The 12,954-nt window shown below is 47.3% G+C and overlaps 1 protein-coding gene across 1 annotated transcript in view; it reads left to right on the top strand.

Moving 5' to 3' along the window:
- METTL24 (methyltransferase like 24) overlaps positions 1-12,788 on the top strand; it is a 107,912-nt gene extending 95,124 nt beyond the window's left edge. Inside the window, exon 5 of the mRNA XM_084827285.1 lies at positions 12,139-12,788. Coding sequence (XP_084683411.1) covers positions 12,139-12,453 — 315 coding nt within the window. The 3' untranslated portion in view covers positions 12,454-12,788. The remainder of the gene's footprint in view (positions 1-12,138) is intronic.
- Positions 12,789-12,954: the final 166 nt, after the last annotated feature.

Genomic DNA, 12,954 nt, shown 5'->3' with positions numbered 1-12,954 from the left:
TGTACCATATTACTTAAACCCAGAACAGAATAAACAAGCTGTAAATATTTGTTCTTCTTCAAGAAGGAAGAACAAGGGCTTGCTATAAATCATTGATTCTTTCATGTAAACATCCGGTATGCTGAGGAATCCAGCCGTGTCTGGCATATAGTATCAAAAGAGCAGATAATTTTTCCCCTCCATTACAGAGGTTGGACAGTGAACATTTATTAGATTAAATTAACTGCTGTCACACAGCATTGGCTCTCGATGGACCGGTAGACATGTTGGGGTGATTTTTGTGCTGTGTGAAATCAACTGTTCTCTGCCACATTATGGTACTATTTTAATTTTATTTGTTTATTTGTTTGTTTGTTTATTCCAAGGATTTATGTTGCACTTTTCAAACAATTCTGATATTCAAGGTGGTGAATAGCTTTCTCATGAGAGGCTTAAGTGATCCAAAGTAAATCAGGATCCAACCCTTTGTCAACCACACTGACAAGATTCTGTTTCTGGGCTTGTTTTAACTTTTAGCCTTTTAGTTGTGAAAGTGCTGGTTTTAAACTTTAAAGCCCTAAATGGCTTGGACCAGGTTACCTGAAAGACTGTCTTCTCCTGTCCTAACCTTAAGATCTTCTTCAGAGGTCTGTTGTGAGTGCCCCTGACAAATGAGGTGAGGCACATGACCACTAGGGAGAGGGCCCTTTTGGTGGGGGCACCCCACTTATGGAAGAGCCTTCCCAGAAAGGCACATCTGGTACTATCTTTATGGTCTTTTCACCACCAGGTGAAGACTGTTTTTTAATTCACCCAGGCCTTTTAAATTGTCTTTTAGTGTGGGCTTCTCAGTTTAATATTTTGCAGTAGCTCCTCCCTCAACCCCCTAAAAATGTTACACAGAGAGACAGGAGACCTTGCTGAATGGGGTGAGCTGTAGTGTGGGGGAGTGGCATGATACTATATGCCAAAAATTGGTTGGATGGACTTTTTGCAAGCAGAGTCCTTCCTCTTGTGGAAGGCAGATTTTGGATCTAATCCCTAATATTTTGGATGACAACTCTCAGCATTCCTGACCATTGGCTATGCTGGCTGGGGCTGATGGGGTTTTTATTTTATTTATTTATTAATTAAATTTATTAATCGCCTATCTGGCTGGTCACCCAGCCACTCTGGGCGATGTACAAGCATATAATAAAACCGTTTAAAACAATAAAATTCTACAATAAAAACATTTTCTAAAATACCCTAACCCACCCCAAATGCCTGCCTGAACAACCACGTTTTTAATGCATGGTGGAAGCTCATTAAAGAGGGGGCATGGCGGAGTTCCCTAGGGAGGGAGTTCCACAGAGTGGGGGCCACCACAGAAAAGGCCCTCTCCCTCGTCCCCACCAGTCTAGCTGTCCTGGCTGATGGGACAGAGAGAAGGCCATCCGAGGCTGATCTTGTTAAGTGGCCTGACTGGTGTTGCTGGAGGCACTCCTTAAGATAGGCTGGGCCGGAACCATATAGGGTTTTAAAGGTCAAAACCAACACCTTGACTTTGGCCTTGAAAACAATTGGTAATCAGTGCATCTCCTTCAGCACTGGAGTGATGTGACCTCGCTGGCGGCTGCCTTTTATCAGGTGAGCTGCTGCGTTCTGTACCAGCTGCAGCTTCCGAACTGTCTTCAAGGGTAACCCCACGTAGAGCACATTTCAGTAGTCTAAACGAGAGGTGAGCAGGGCATGTACTACCGATGGGAACAGATGGTCAGGAAGGAAGAGGCGCAGCTGCCATATCAGATGGAGTTGATACAGCACTGTCCAGCTCACAGCTGACACCTGAGCCTCCATGGACAGCTGAGAGTCCAAAATGACCCCCAGGCTGCGGACCTGGTCTTTCAAGGGTAGCCATACCCCATTCAACACCAGCTCAACATCCCCCAGCCTCCTCTTGTCTCCCACCAAAAGTACCTTGGTCTTGTCAGGGTTCAGCTTATTCCTCCCCATCCAGCCACTCACCATCTCCAGACATTTGGACAGGGATTCTATGGCCAACCTTGGTGAAGATTTGAACAAGAGGTAGAGCTGCGTGTCATCCGCATATTGATGACACTGCACCCCAAACCTCCTGATGATAGCCCCCAGCAGCTTCACATAGATGTTAAATAGCATGGGGGACAGGATGGAACCCTGTGGCACTCCACAAGTGAGTGGCCACGGGTCCGAAAACTCCTCTCCCAGTGCTACCCTCTCTGGTACCTGCCGGAGAGGAAGGACCAGAGCCACCGCAATGCGGTGTTTCCAATGCCCAACCCCTCCAGGTGGTAGGGATGTACGAAAGTCACTTACCTGGTCCCGCAGCTTGCTTCACAGTGGGGGGGAGGCGCTTCGGTTCTCCCCCCGAAGTTCAGGCTGGCGGGGGGAGGCGCCCTGCCTTGCCCGGCCGAAATTCAGGCTGGGGAGAAGCGCCCCGTCTCCCCGGCCGCGAAATAAAAAAGTGAATTAAAAAAACTCACACACACACCCGTGATAGGCTACGTAATGATTTACGTAACCTATCACGGCTAGGTTTCCAAAGTCAGCCGTGATAGGCTACGTAAATCGTTACGTAGCCTATCACGGGTGACTTTGAAAAAAAAAAGCATACGCAAATGGCGGCGCCCATGGGCGCCGCCATTTGCGTTCCTTATTTGGGCCCGGGTAGTCTACGTAAAGATTTACGTAGACTACGGTGAAAATAAGGGCAACGCTATTTGGCGAAAATAAGGCGAAAATAAGGGCAACGCTACGTAATGATTTACGTAGCCTATCACGGCTGACTTTGGAAATCTAGCTGTGATAGGCTACGTAAATCATTACGTAGCCTATCACGGGTATGTGTTTGTTTTTTTTAAAATTTACTTTGTAATGGTGGCGGTGGCAGCCGGTCGGAAGACCGGCCGCCGCCCCTGCTGAACCGCTGCCAAACCGCTGCCGGGACCCACCGCCAAGAGGGACATTCGAGGGAGGTAAGTCGCATCCCGGGGGGGGCAGGGGGTGGCGGAGAATTTCACCGCCAATTTCGGGGGGCCGAATGCGTTGGCATTCGGCCTCCCCGAGATTCGTGGAGAAATTCTCCGCCATCCCTACCAGGTGGTCCAGGAGGATACCGTGGTCAACGGTATCAAAAGCTGCTGAGAGGTCAAGGAGAACAAGGAAGGAGCATTCACCCCTATCCAGAGCCCTCCTCATATCATCCACCAAGGCGACCAAGGCCGTTTCTGTCCCATGCCCAAGCCTGAAGCCTGACTGAAATGGGTCTAGATAATCGGTTTCTTCCATGTGTGCCTTCAACTGCACCACCACCACCCGCTCAATCACCTTGCCCCAAAATGGCAGATTCGAGACTGGGTGAAAGTTGTTCAGAACTTGGGGATCCAAGGAGGGCTTCTTTAAGAGCAGTCTTATCACTGCCTCCTTAAGGGCTGATAGCAACCGCCGCCGAGAGGGGCATTCGAGGGAGGTAAGTCCCATCCCGGGGGGGGGGGTGGCAGGGGGGTGGCAGAGAATTTCACCGCCAATTTCGGGGGGCCGAATGCTGATAGCAGCACTCCCTCCTCAAGGGAGGCGTTCACCACCGCCCTGATCCCCTCACCCAGCCTCTCTCTGCAGCCCATAATGAGCCAAGATGGGCAAGGATCAAGTAAGCAGGTGGTCAGCCCTACAGATGAAAGCACCTTGTCCACTTCATCAGAAGGAAGAAGCTGGAACAGATCCCACAAAACCGGTTTGCCACAGGCCGCCTCTTGCTCACTAACTGTATCCACAGCGCACGGAGTAACACTCCTTATCCGATCAATTTTATCTGCAAAGTGCCTTGCCAAGGCCTCACAGGAGGCCTTAGAATGCTCCAGTGGTTCCGGAGCCACAGGACCGACCAGGCTCCGGACCACTTGGAACAGCCTCCTGGGACAGCACTCTGCAGACGCGATAGAGGCAGCATAATATTCCTTTTTTGCTGCCTTCACTGCCACGTGATAGGCTGAAGATACAGCTCTAGCCCGTGTCTGATCGTCTTTGGAGCGAGACTTCCGCCACCGGTGCTCTAGCTGTCTCACCTCCTGTTTCAGAGCTCATAACTGCGGATTGAACCATGGTGCAGTCCGAGTCCTGTTCAGGGGGAGAGGGCGTTTCGGAGCCACCCGATCTAATGCCCCAGTGATTGCAGCATTCCAGCCACCCACCAGGGTCTCGACCGAGTGGCCGTTTGCGTGCTCCAGAGAATCCCCAAGCGCGTTCAGGAATCCATTCAGATCCATAAGATGCCTGGGGCGGACCATTTTAATGGGTCCTCCACCCCTGCGGAGGCGAGAAGTCTAATGTCACCAGATAGTGATCTGACCATGACAAGGGGGTGGTGGATATACCCCCGACTTCCAGATCACTCCCTGCTTCTCCAGAAACAAACACAAGGTCTAGTGCATGACTGGCTACATGGGTGGGCCCAGTTAGAATATGGTGCAGCTCCCAGGAAGCCATGGTCTCCATGAAGTCCTGAGGTGCTCCTGTGAGGATGGCCTCTGAACGTACATTGAAGTCCCCCAACACCAATAAGTTAGGGGACTGTACATGCACATCAGAGACCACCTCAAGCACCTCGGCCAGGGAGTCAGTCGTGCAGCAGGGTGGACGGTACATGAGCAGAATCCTCAGACTGCCCTTTGGGCCCAACCTCCAGTACATGCACTCAGCAACCTTGGTCTCCCAGAGAGGGGGTCTGGTGAAGACCAAGGACTCTCAGTAAATAACAACCACTCCTCCTCCCCAATCCCCAGCCCTCGGCTGCTGTGCATACAAAAATCCAGCTAGACACATGGCCGCCAGAGTTGGAGCAGTGGCCTCAGCCAGCCAGGTCTCCGTAATACATGCCAGGTCTGCACCCTCATTCAGGATCATGTCATGGATGAGAGATGTTTTCTGGGTAGCAGACCTGGCATTGCAGAGCAGCAAACGAAGGCCGGAAGATGGAGTCACGGCTCCCCCAGCCATCTTTTGGCTCTGGACAGGCCCAGAACAGTGGACAGATATTACACATCTCCCCCTTGTTCCCCTTACCTGGCATGGCCTGCCCCTAGCGCTCCGCCAGCGCCTGCTGCCCAGCCTCGGTATGTTCTCGGCACGCCTCTTCCCCAGTGGTGGCAGCTTCTCCTGCAGGCCCTGGCTCTCTCCAAATCCAAAACATCTGGAGGGCCCCAGGTTGGGGAAGGCTGCACTAGTCTGATTTCTTTGTTTATACTACACTGCTGAAGTGTGTGTGCGTGCGTGCAAGAGATATTTTTTTAATTGGAAGCATAGGAATTTTAAATGCTTAGCTGTTGGAGGCACTGGACATGATCCAGAAAATGTAAAGCACTTTAAGGTTGCAATCTTATACCTTCTTACCTGGGAATAGAGCTTCCTTCCAAGTAACCATGCATAGGACTATGCTGTTAATCCCACTGAACTGAGAGAATTAAGCACATGCCTAACTTTCTCCTACTGGAAATCGATGCCTCCCTTTGGGCTGGATTGTGCCTATTATTAGCAGAAACATTTTCTCCAGCTTTACAGACTTCTTCCACAAGACCCAGTGGGGCAGATCAATGCATTGGACAAGCTTTATTAATGGGTGATTTCAGAGGTGGCTACAGGTTTTGGCTTTTAATGAGGAAAAAAAAAAACACTTTAAGGCTTTCATAGCATGTGAGCTTTAGTTCGTGTAGCAGAGTATGAATAGGCTGCCTTTTGTGCAATAGTAGTCATAGTGAGATAGAAATGTAAATAAGAAAATAGTAATCATTACTATAAAGGCTTTTGGAATCCACAGGGATTCTACAGTTTATCAACTTTCTTCAACTTGTGCCCCTCCAGATGTTGATGAATTATAGCTCCTATCATCCCCGACTATGGCCATGCCTAGGTTTGGGAATGCTGATCTATAATATCTCCCCCACCCCCCACTTCTGCACCCCGCATTAGCTCCATCGGAAAGCCTTTGTAATTATGTAGATTTTAGAACAAGGAAGTTTCCAAGATGTCAGGGAGGGTGTGAGGACACACATGCAATCTATGGCTCAATTCTGTGAAAGATTGCATAAGGACAGAAGCTGTGAAGTGGGGCAAATGGCCATGCTGGTGGAGGAGGATTGGAGTTGTAGTCCAACACATCTGGAGGGCACCAGGTTTGGAAAGGCTGCCCTACATGAAGAATATGGCAGATTCTGCTTGGTGGATCCTGTACCTCCTAGGAAAAACAGCTGGTATGGACTCACCTTTAGTCCTGAGTAGCACAAATAAGAAAAATAGTCACAAGTTGTGCCTTATTTGCATATGGCCCATTTCAGTGTATGCAAAAAGTCACGACATGGTAATTTTGCCACGCATGTGAAGTATGGAACTAGGAAAACTCTTTTCTCCATCTCCTTCTCTTCACCCCCAGAAAAGACCATAAATTGCAGTGCTGAACTTTGAAGCCATAGCTAATTAACCTAACTCTCTTTGGATCCAAACGCTGGAGATATGACCTCCTGTAAGAGCAGAGGTGCAGGAAAGCCGATGTGTGTGGTGAACTGCCATTTCTTCCTTCCTGAGTAGTGGAATAATCCTGATAAATAGCTCCTCTCAGGTACTCCACTCCTAGCTGATTGTTCTCTGTAGGGAACTTTAAATGGCTTTCTGGTCAACACCAGATTGATCAGAAAAATCCCATTAAACTTTCAGCTGCTGATATTAGGTCATCTTCCACCTTCACTATGAGGCCAGTTGGCACATTGTGTTTCATTCTGTATTTCTATTAATGCACTCATGGTATAATTTATTTTTTCACATAAAAGAAATTGTATATGGATTATCACAAAAGACTCTGTGGTGAGTTGGCCCTGGTTTAGCACCTTCCTTTTAGCTCCTGTAGCAAGGAATAGTACCAGCTCCACACCACTATGGGTGGAGCAGGGGCAATATGTGGTTTTGGAAAATAAAAGTGCCGATTACTTTCCCTGCCAGTTGTTGTCCATGTCACCATCTAATGCAATTTTACTTTATATTTCTCTCTCTCTCTCTCTCTCTCTCTCTCTCTCTCTCTCTCTCTCTCTCTCTCCAGTCCCCATCAGTGTGTGAAAGAAGAATTACAATATAGCAGCAGGGAGACAGATTATGCATGTGGCATAATTCTGGCAAATGCTCAGAGAATCATTAAAAGAACATTCTTCTTTCTCTCGAGGGTAATTTGCAGTAGTAACATACAATATATTTTGGATAGTTCCAGTGTCTTGCTGTTCAGCATTCTACCTTCTCAGAGCTTAAGATACAGAACCAGCATATTCTTATGGCAGGGGAGGGAAACCATTTTTCTATTAAGAGACATTGATCCATAGGAAAAGTCAGCTGGGGGGTGGAGCCAATGGTGGGCAGAGCCAGAGCCAATGGTTGGCAGAAATTCTTTTCTTTTCTTTCTTTCTTTCTTTCTTTCTTTCTTTCTTTCTTTTTCTTTCTCTTTCTTTCTCTCTCTCTCTCTCTTTCTTTCTTTCTCTTTCTCTTTCTGCAATCCTCTTATCTTTCAGCTGCTTTTTTTTGCAGTTTACACTTGCAGCCTTGGATGTCTTCTCTGTCACTTCTTGTATCTCCATCCATGCTTCCCACGCTGAATGCCGGTGATTGGAGGCAAGGTGGATGTGTCATGTGTGGGGGTGTAAGAGGAGGAGCAGGAAGCACCAGTGCTGGCTCACAGAGTTTGGAGTGGGGGCGGGGAGGAGAAAAGAAACCGATCTAATCAGCCACCATAACCACCACTCCTTTTAGACATAGCAGGGCTTAAAACAGTGTGGACCCCCTGGCTCCTTTTTTGTCTTTTGAAAGTGGGTGAACATTTGGAGAAGTGACATGCACTGCAGCTGGATGCTGAGCATTCTAAGTAACTGCTTGGTGTGTGGGTTCCAGTGCTCAGTTGGGCAGTCCGGATGCTGTTATGGGCTGGAGAGCCAGCATGGGCTGGGTGTCACGATGGGCTGGATGAGATTCAGCTGAACGATCTGGCCTACAGGCCATAAGATCCCCATCCCAGTCCTATGGCGTGCCCATTTTTTCCAGGTTGTATGATAGACATGAAATAGACGTGCAATTGCCTGGAATTTGCATTTGCTAATGTATATATATGTGTAGATGCAAATTTAGAATCATTATATAATTTAAATAGAAATACAACCCATCTCACCATGGTGGTGAAGACTGTGACCAGTGTGCCTGTTCAGTCTGCTGTCCAGGCGGTAACAGTTGATGGGCATCTTCAAGGCCCCTGCTTTGCTTTCCCTGCTAGTTTTTTCTTTAAACTGCAATAGGGCTGGACAGCCCTTCAAACAGTGGATGTTTCAGACAGAGGACTGTCCGTTGTAGAGTAGGACACGTGGCTAGCCTCCATGCTGGTCATTGGTTTGGGCTTTAGCTACTTTCTGTGCTGCTGTAGCTAATGTTGGTCTGTTGGTTGGCTCATCCTTATTTTAAGTGTGCTGAGCATGTGAACAGTGCAGAGTGACACGTTTTGAGTCACTTACCATGGGGATCTCTACACCTCAAGGTTATTGCGCATTCATGGTTGCTCACTCACTGAATTGTGCGGGCCCATTACATGACGTCGTCGTTGTCCAGTCATTATTCCACTATTTCCTCCCACCTGTCCCGTGTTTTCCTCAAACGGAACAAATGGGGTATTTTTCCAGATGTGCGCAAATGGAGCGCCATGTCCTCCCTGTGTATTTCTCCCCTAGCATGAATGAAGTGCCGAGTGTGGTTGCTGGGGGCATGGCCATGATGTCGAAGGTGGTGATGAAGGTCTGATGGGTTCGGCCTTCCCGCTTCCACGCCGTTTTGGCTCCTGGCCATTTTCAGCCTGCCTGTTCAAAACAGAGCGGCAGAGTGGCAGAGCGGCAGCGCATGGTGGGGAGGCAGCAGAGTGGAGGAGCAGCAGAGGGGCTGAGTGGCAAGAGCTGGCCAAAAGCATGGAAGAGGCGGGGCCCAGGGAGATCGGTGGGGGGTGTGACCGCGTGTCAGTCTCCACCCACCAGTAATGTGCAAAGGGCGGGAAAGGGGCAGGAACCCAGGAGCAAGTATCGCTGAACCTGGAGTGTGTGTAATGCCTCTTCACGGAAACGCTATGGGTACAGCCATCTGCAGAGAAGGAAGCACATGTAAAGGGAATCAGTTGTGATCCTGCATTTAAAACGGAAGCAGAAAGCCCCATTTTAAATGCAGGATTTTAGGCTGGTGTAGAAATCCCCCATCTCTTAGTCATGTCGTCTTTCTTTGTAAACCCTCCAGTATGTAATGGGCAGGAGCATGGCTTACTGCTTTTCATTTCTTCTTCCGGCAACTGACTTGCTCCTGGAGGTGTTAGCCATAAAAGCCACGCTTCCTATCGATGTTGTGAATGTCGCACCTACCGTGGCGAGCGCCTGCTGTTCATCCACACAACTGCAGGGCTGTTAACTCCTTTTGGCATTTGCCTGAGATGAAGGGAGACACCAGAGGCAGGGTCCAACAGCCTAAGACTGAGTGGAAAGGAAGGGAAGCCAAGTGGGCATGCTCTTCCTGGAAAGATATTTTCATAGATGCATTATTAGTCTGTTTATATAGTGCTCTAACAGGGCAATCCCATGCTTGTTTCCTCAGTGGTAAGTCCCACTATTTTCAGTGGGCTTTACTCCCTCGTAAGCGTGGTTAGGATTGCAGTGTTTTGCTACTCGTGGGGAGAGACACTGTGTTCTGCGAAAAAAATGTCACATCTCCATCTTCTGAGATTTCACTGGGCAGTTTCAAGCATATCTTCATAATCATAAGGTAAAGAAACTTATTTTTTTAAAAGAATTAGATCAGAAATCCTAAAGAATTTTGCATCTACTACTGCTGTTTCTCCCCCACTCCTATTTGCACCAAATTGCAGTACATACATAGTGATATGAGAAATGACATTTTAAATCCACACAATAATACCTAGAAATGTGGGTATTTAATTCAGACAACAGGGTGGACATGTGTTGTTCTGTTCCTTTGAAAAGGTTTAAGATGTGTAATATATCAAACAGGATTTCTTCCCTCAGGTCACACACATTAGAAAATAGTTATGGAGCACACAAGAACATTAGCATTTGAAAGTGCAGAGGGTGAGCTGGGTCACTGCACCAACACAGGAACTACAAAATGATTTAAGTGTAACCTCTGATGCTCATAACATTTCACCAAACATAATGCAAGATTACTGTAAATGAGTTTCCCTATCCTTCTCCCTCTCTCTATAGACCTGTATCATGCTGCCTAGCAGCTGTTAGCATCAGATGCAGCTGTTTCTCCAGCAAACGAAAACTGTGATGCAATTTCTCTTGGAATTCTAATTGTAGGGCTTGTTCATCCACAGACCCTGGATGTACATCCTATACAAGGTAGATCACGGTAGCGAGTCTTAGGCCTTGCTCTCTGTGTCTCCTCCCCTCTCCATAGTTTGCTTATTGTGAGAACTAAGGCCTACACAAATAGGCTCCCCCTCCTGTGATTCATCCAGCCCTTTTCACACCAGAAGATGGATCATGTGAATGATGCCTACCTGTGTACACAAACGTGCACATTAGTCCAGTACTCTAAATACCCTTACTGTGAGAGGGGAGGACACATCGCTTGCTCCTGTGCCATGCTTCGTGTTGGATGTACATGGCAGGGCCTTATTGATTTGGACATTAGGCTCTCATAGTGAAGAGAAAAAAAAAGGCCGAAGACGCTCTACAGATGCCATGGAGTGGCAGTTTTAAATTGCTCTAAAAAAATGGGGGCTGTTGCGATGGAGCACACTATCCGTGTGTCGTGCACAAGTATGGATTGAACAGTTTTCTTTCTTTTTTACATACGGTCATTTCTGCCCTGCCATTCTAATGCATACACATCACTTACAGCAGTTAGAATCAGAATATCATTATAAAACCAGGATCTCAGACAAAATACAATGGTGGTAGATGGAACTGATAAAAACAATAGGCAGTATCCAAGTCGACCTGGCACTAATGTCAATTACATGGTGCAGACGTCTGCGACCTCTAGGGCAGTGCCAGCAGTGTTAGCTGTGCCAGCTATGGGGGTTGTGCTAGAGCAACTTCAGGAGGTCTTGGGGCCATTTTTGCCCCTACGGATTCCTCCTTCCCAGGCTCCCAAAGAATGACTTTACGGAGGGCCAAAAAAGTCTAATCAAACTTGCTTGGCTAGAAGGCTCCAGACCCCTTTTGGGAGGCAATTTTTCCCCAAAAACTTTTTTGGGGGGATGGGGGCAGTGGGGCAGGGACTGTACTGAGGGGAGGCAGGGGCCGATGTGGCCTGCAGCCACATGTTGCCCACCCCTGTGCTATAAGGTATTCCAAAGTTTGAGTGGGGCCGCTGAGAAAGCTCTGAGTCTTGTCCCAGCCCACCATGCTTTCATAGGTGGGGCACAGAGAAGGGCCTCCAGACCACAGCAGGTCTTAGGCCGCAGGCAGGCTGGCATGGGAGGAGGTGGATCCAAGCCATTTAGGGAGTGCCCTGGAGAAAACATATCCACTGGGTTGGTTGCTGTGCAGAAACAGTTCACTGTTTGGGGACATTTGGTATGTAGGGAAATTTCAAGCAGCTTCCACAAGGAGGTTGCAGCCTGCACTAGGGATGTACGGACTGTGTAAATCTGCTTCGTCTGTGTTTCGCAGATTGTCAGATGCCTTTTGTTCCATAATCCGCCCACAGACGGATACTGTTTTTTTTTCGTTGTGCGGAAAAATATGCAAATAATTACATAGGTATTTACATAAGTATTTACATAATTTACCTTAGTATGTAACATTTAGCATATTGGTCCCCATTCCATGAGTTTGCTATGAGCATACAGCATAATATATACAGGTCTCATTTTCCAATCTAGTCATTATTTTCTATTCTATTGCTTAATGTACACCTCATTATTTTATATATCTTCTTTGCAATCTCTTCCCTGTGGTGAAGAGACCTAAATCCTTTTTACCTCTCATCATATGGAAATTGCCTTTCTATTTTTATGATGATCCATGATACTTAAGTACACAGTTCTTACACATTGGAGTTAATTTACATTATAGTCAGCTTGGCTGTCACATGTTCCTGTCATATTTGTTACAGATAGATATCCTCAAAGCAGACATGGAAAGTGCAGAGTGGAAAATTTTGGAAAACCTGATCCTGGAGGACATTGTGGAACAAATAGGTCAACTGGTCTTTGAAATCCACGTTCACTGGCCTGGGTTTGAGGTCAGCGGCAATGACAGCACTGTGGTCCGGTACTGGTACAGTCTCCTCAAAGAATTAGAACTGAAGGACTTCAGGCTTTTTCACACTTACAAAGACTTCTCAAAGCCACAGATGTTTCTAAAAAGGGAAGCCTTCAATGCAAGCAGCTGTTATAGACTGAGCTGGGTGAATACAAGATGGAAATAGAGGGCATCTGTGGACCAACAGAATGGAACTATGAATCATCCCCTTCAGCAGTATCACTGAAGGTGACTTTGGAGACCCTGGTAGAAATTACCAAACATGCAAATACAGAAGCTGTAATATCTCACATTTGTAAAAGGAAACTTTCAACACCCCCCCACACCTCCAGCATTACCCCCCCAAAGTACAAAGGCACAGCTTCCATCTCCTAGACGAGGGGGAAAGCCCAAGTTTAAAATATACTGTTTGCTTCATTTATGTACAGAGCTGTGGATCATGCCTTCTCAAATTTGTCCCACCATTGTTGCATTGAATAAAAAGGCAAAATGTATGAGTATAAGTTGTTTCTTCATGAATGAACAGAAAAGACTAACACAAACTAGTTTAAAATATGCCTTCTTCTGCAGTACTGGTGGCGCTGAGACATACAGGATTTTATCATACAAAGGATACTATCCTTATTTTGTCTTTTAAGTATGTCTCCCCACCCCTTTTGACTTCCTG

This window comes from Heloderma suspectum, chromosome 1 (assembly GCF_057233095.1).
Source record: "Heloderma suspectum isolate Gila_16-S chromosome 1, 16-S_ref, whole genome shotgun sequence".
Taxonomy (NCBI): domain Eukaryota; kingdom Metazoa; phylum Chordata; class Lepidosauria; order Squamata; family Helodermatidae; genus Heloderma; species Heloderma suspectum.
The sequence above is the reverse complement of the archived record's forward strand: the minus strand, read 5'-3'. Positions and strand labels throughout refer to the sequence as shown.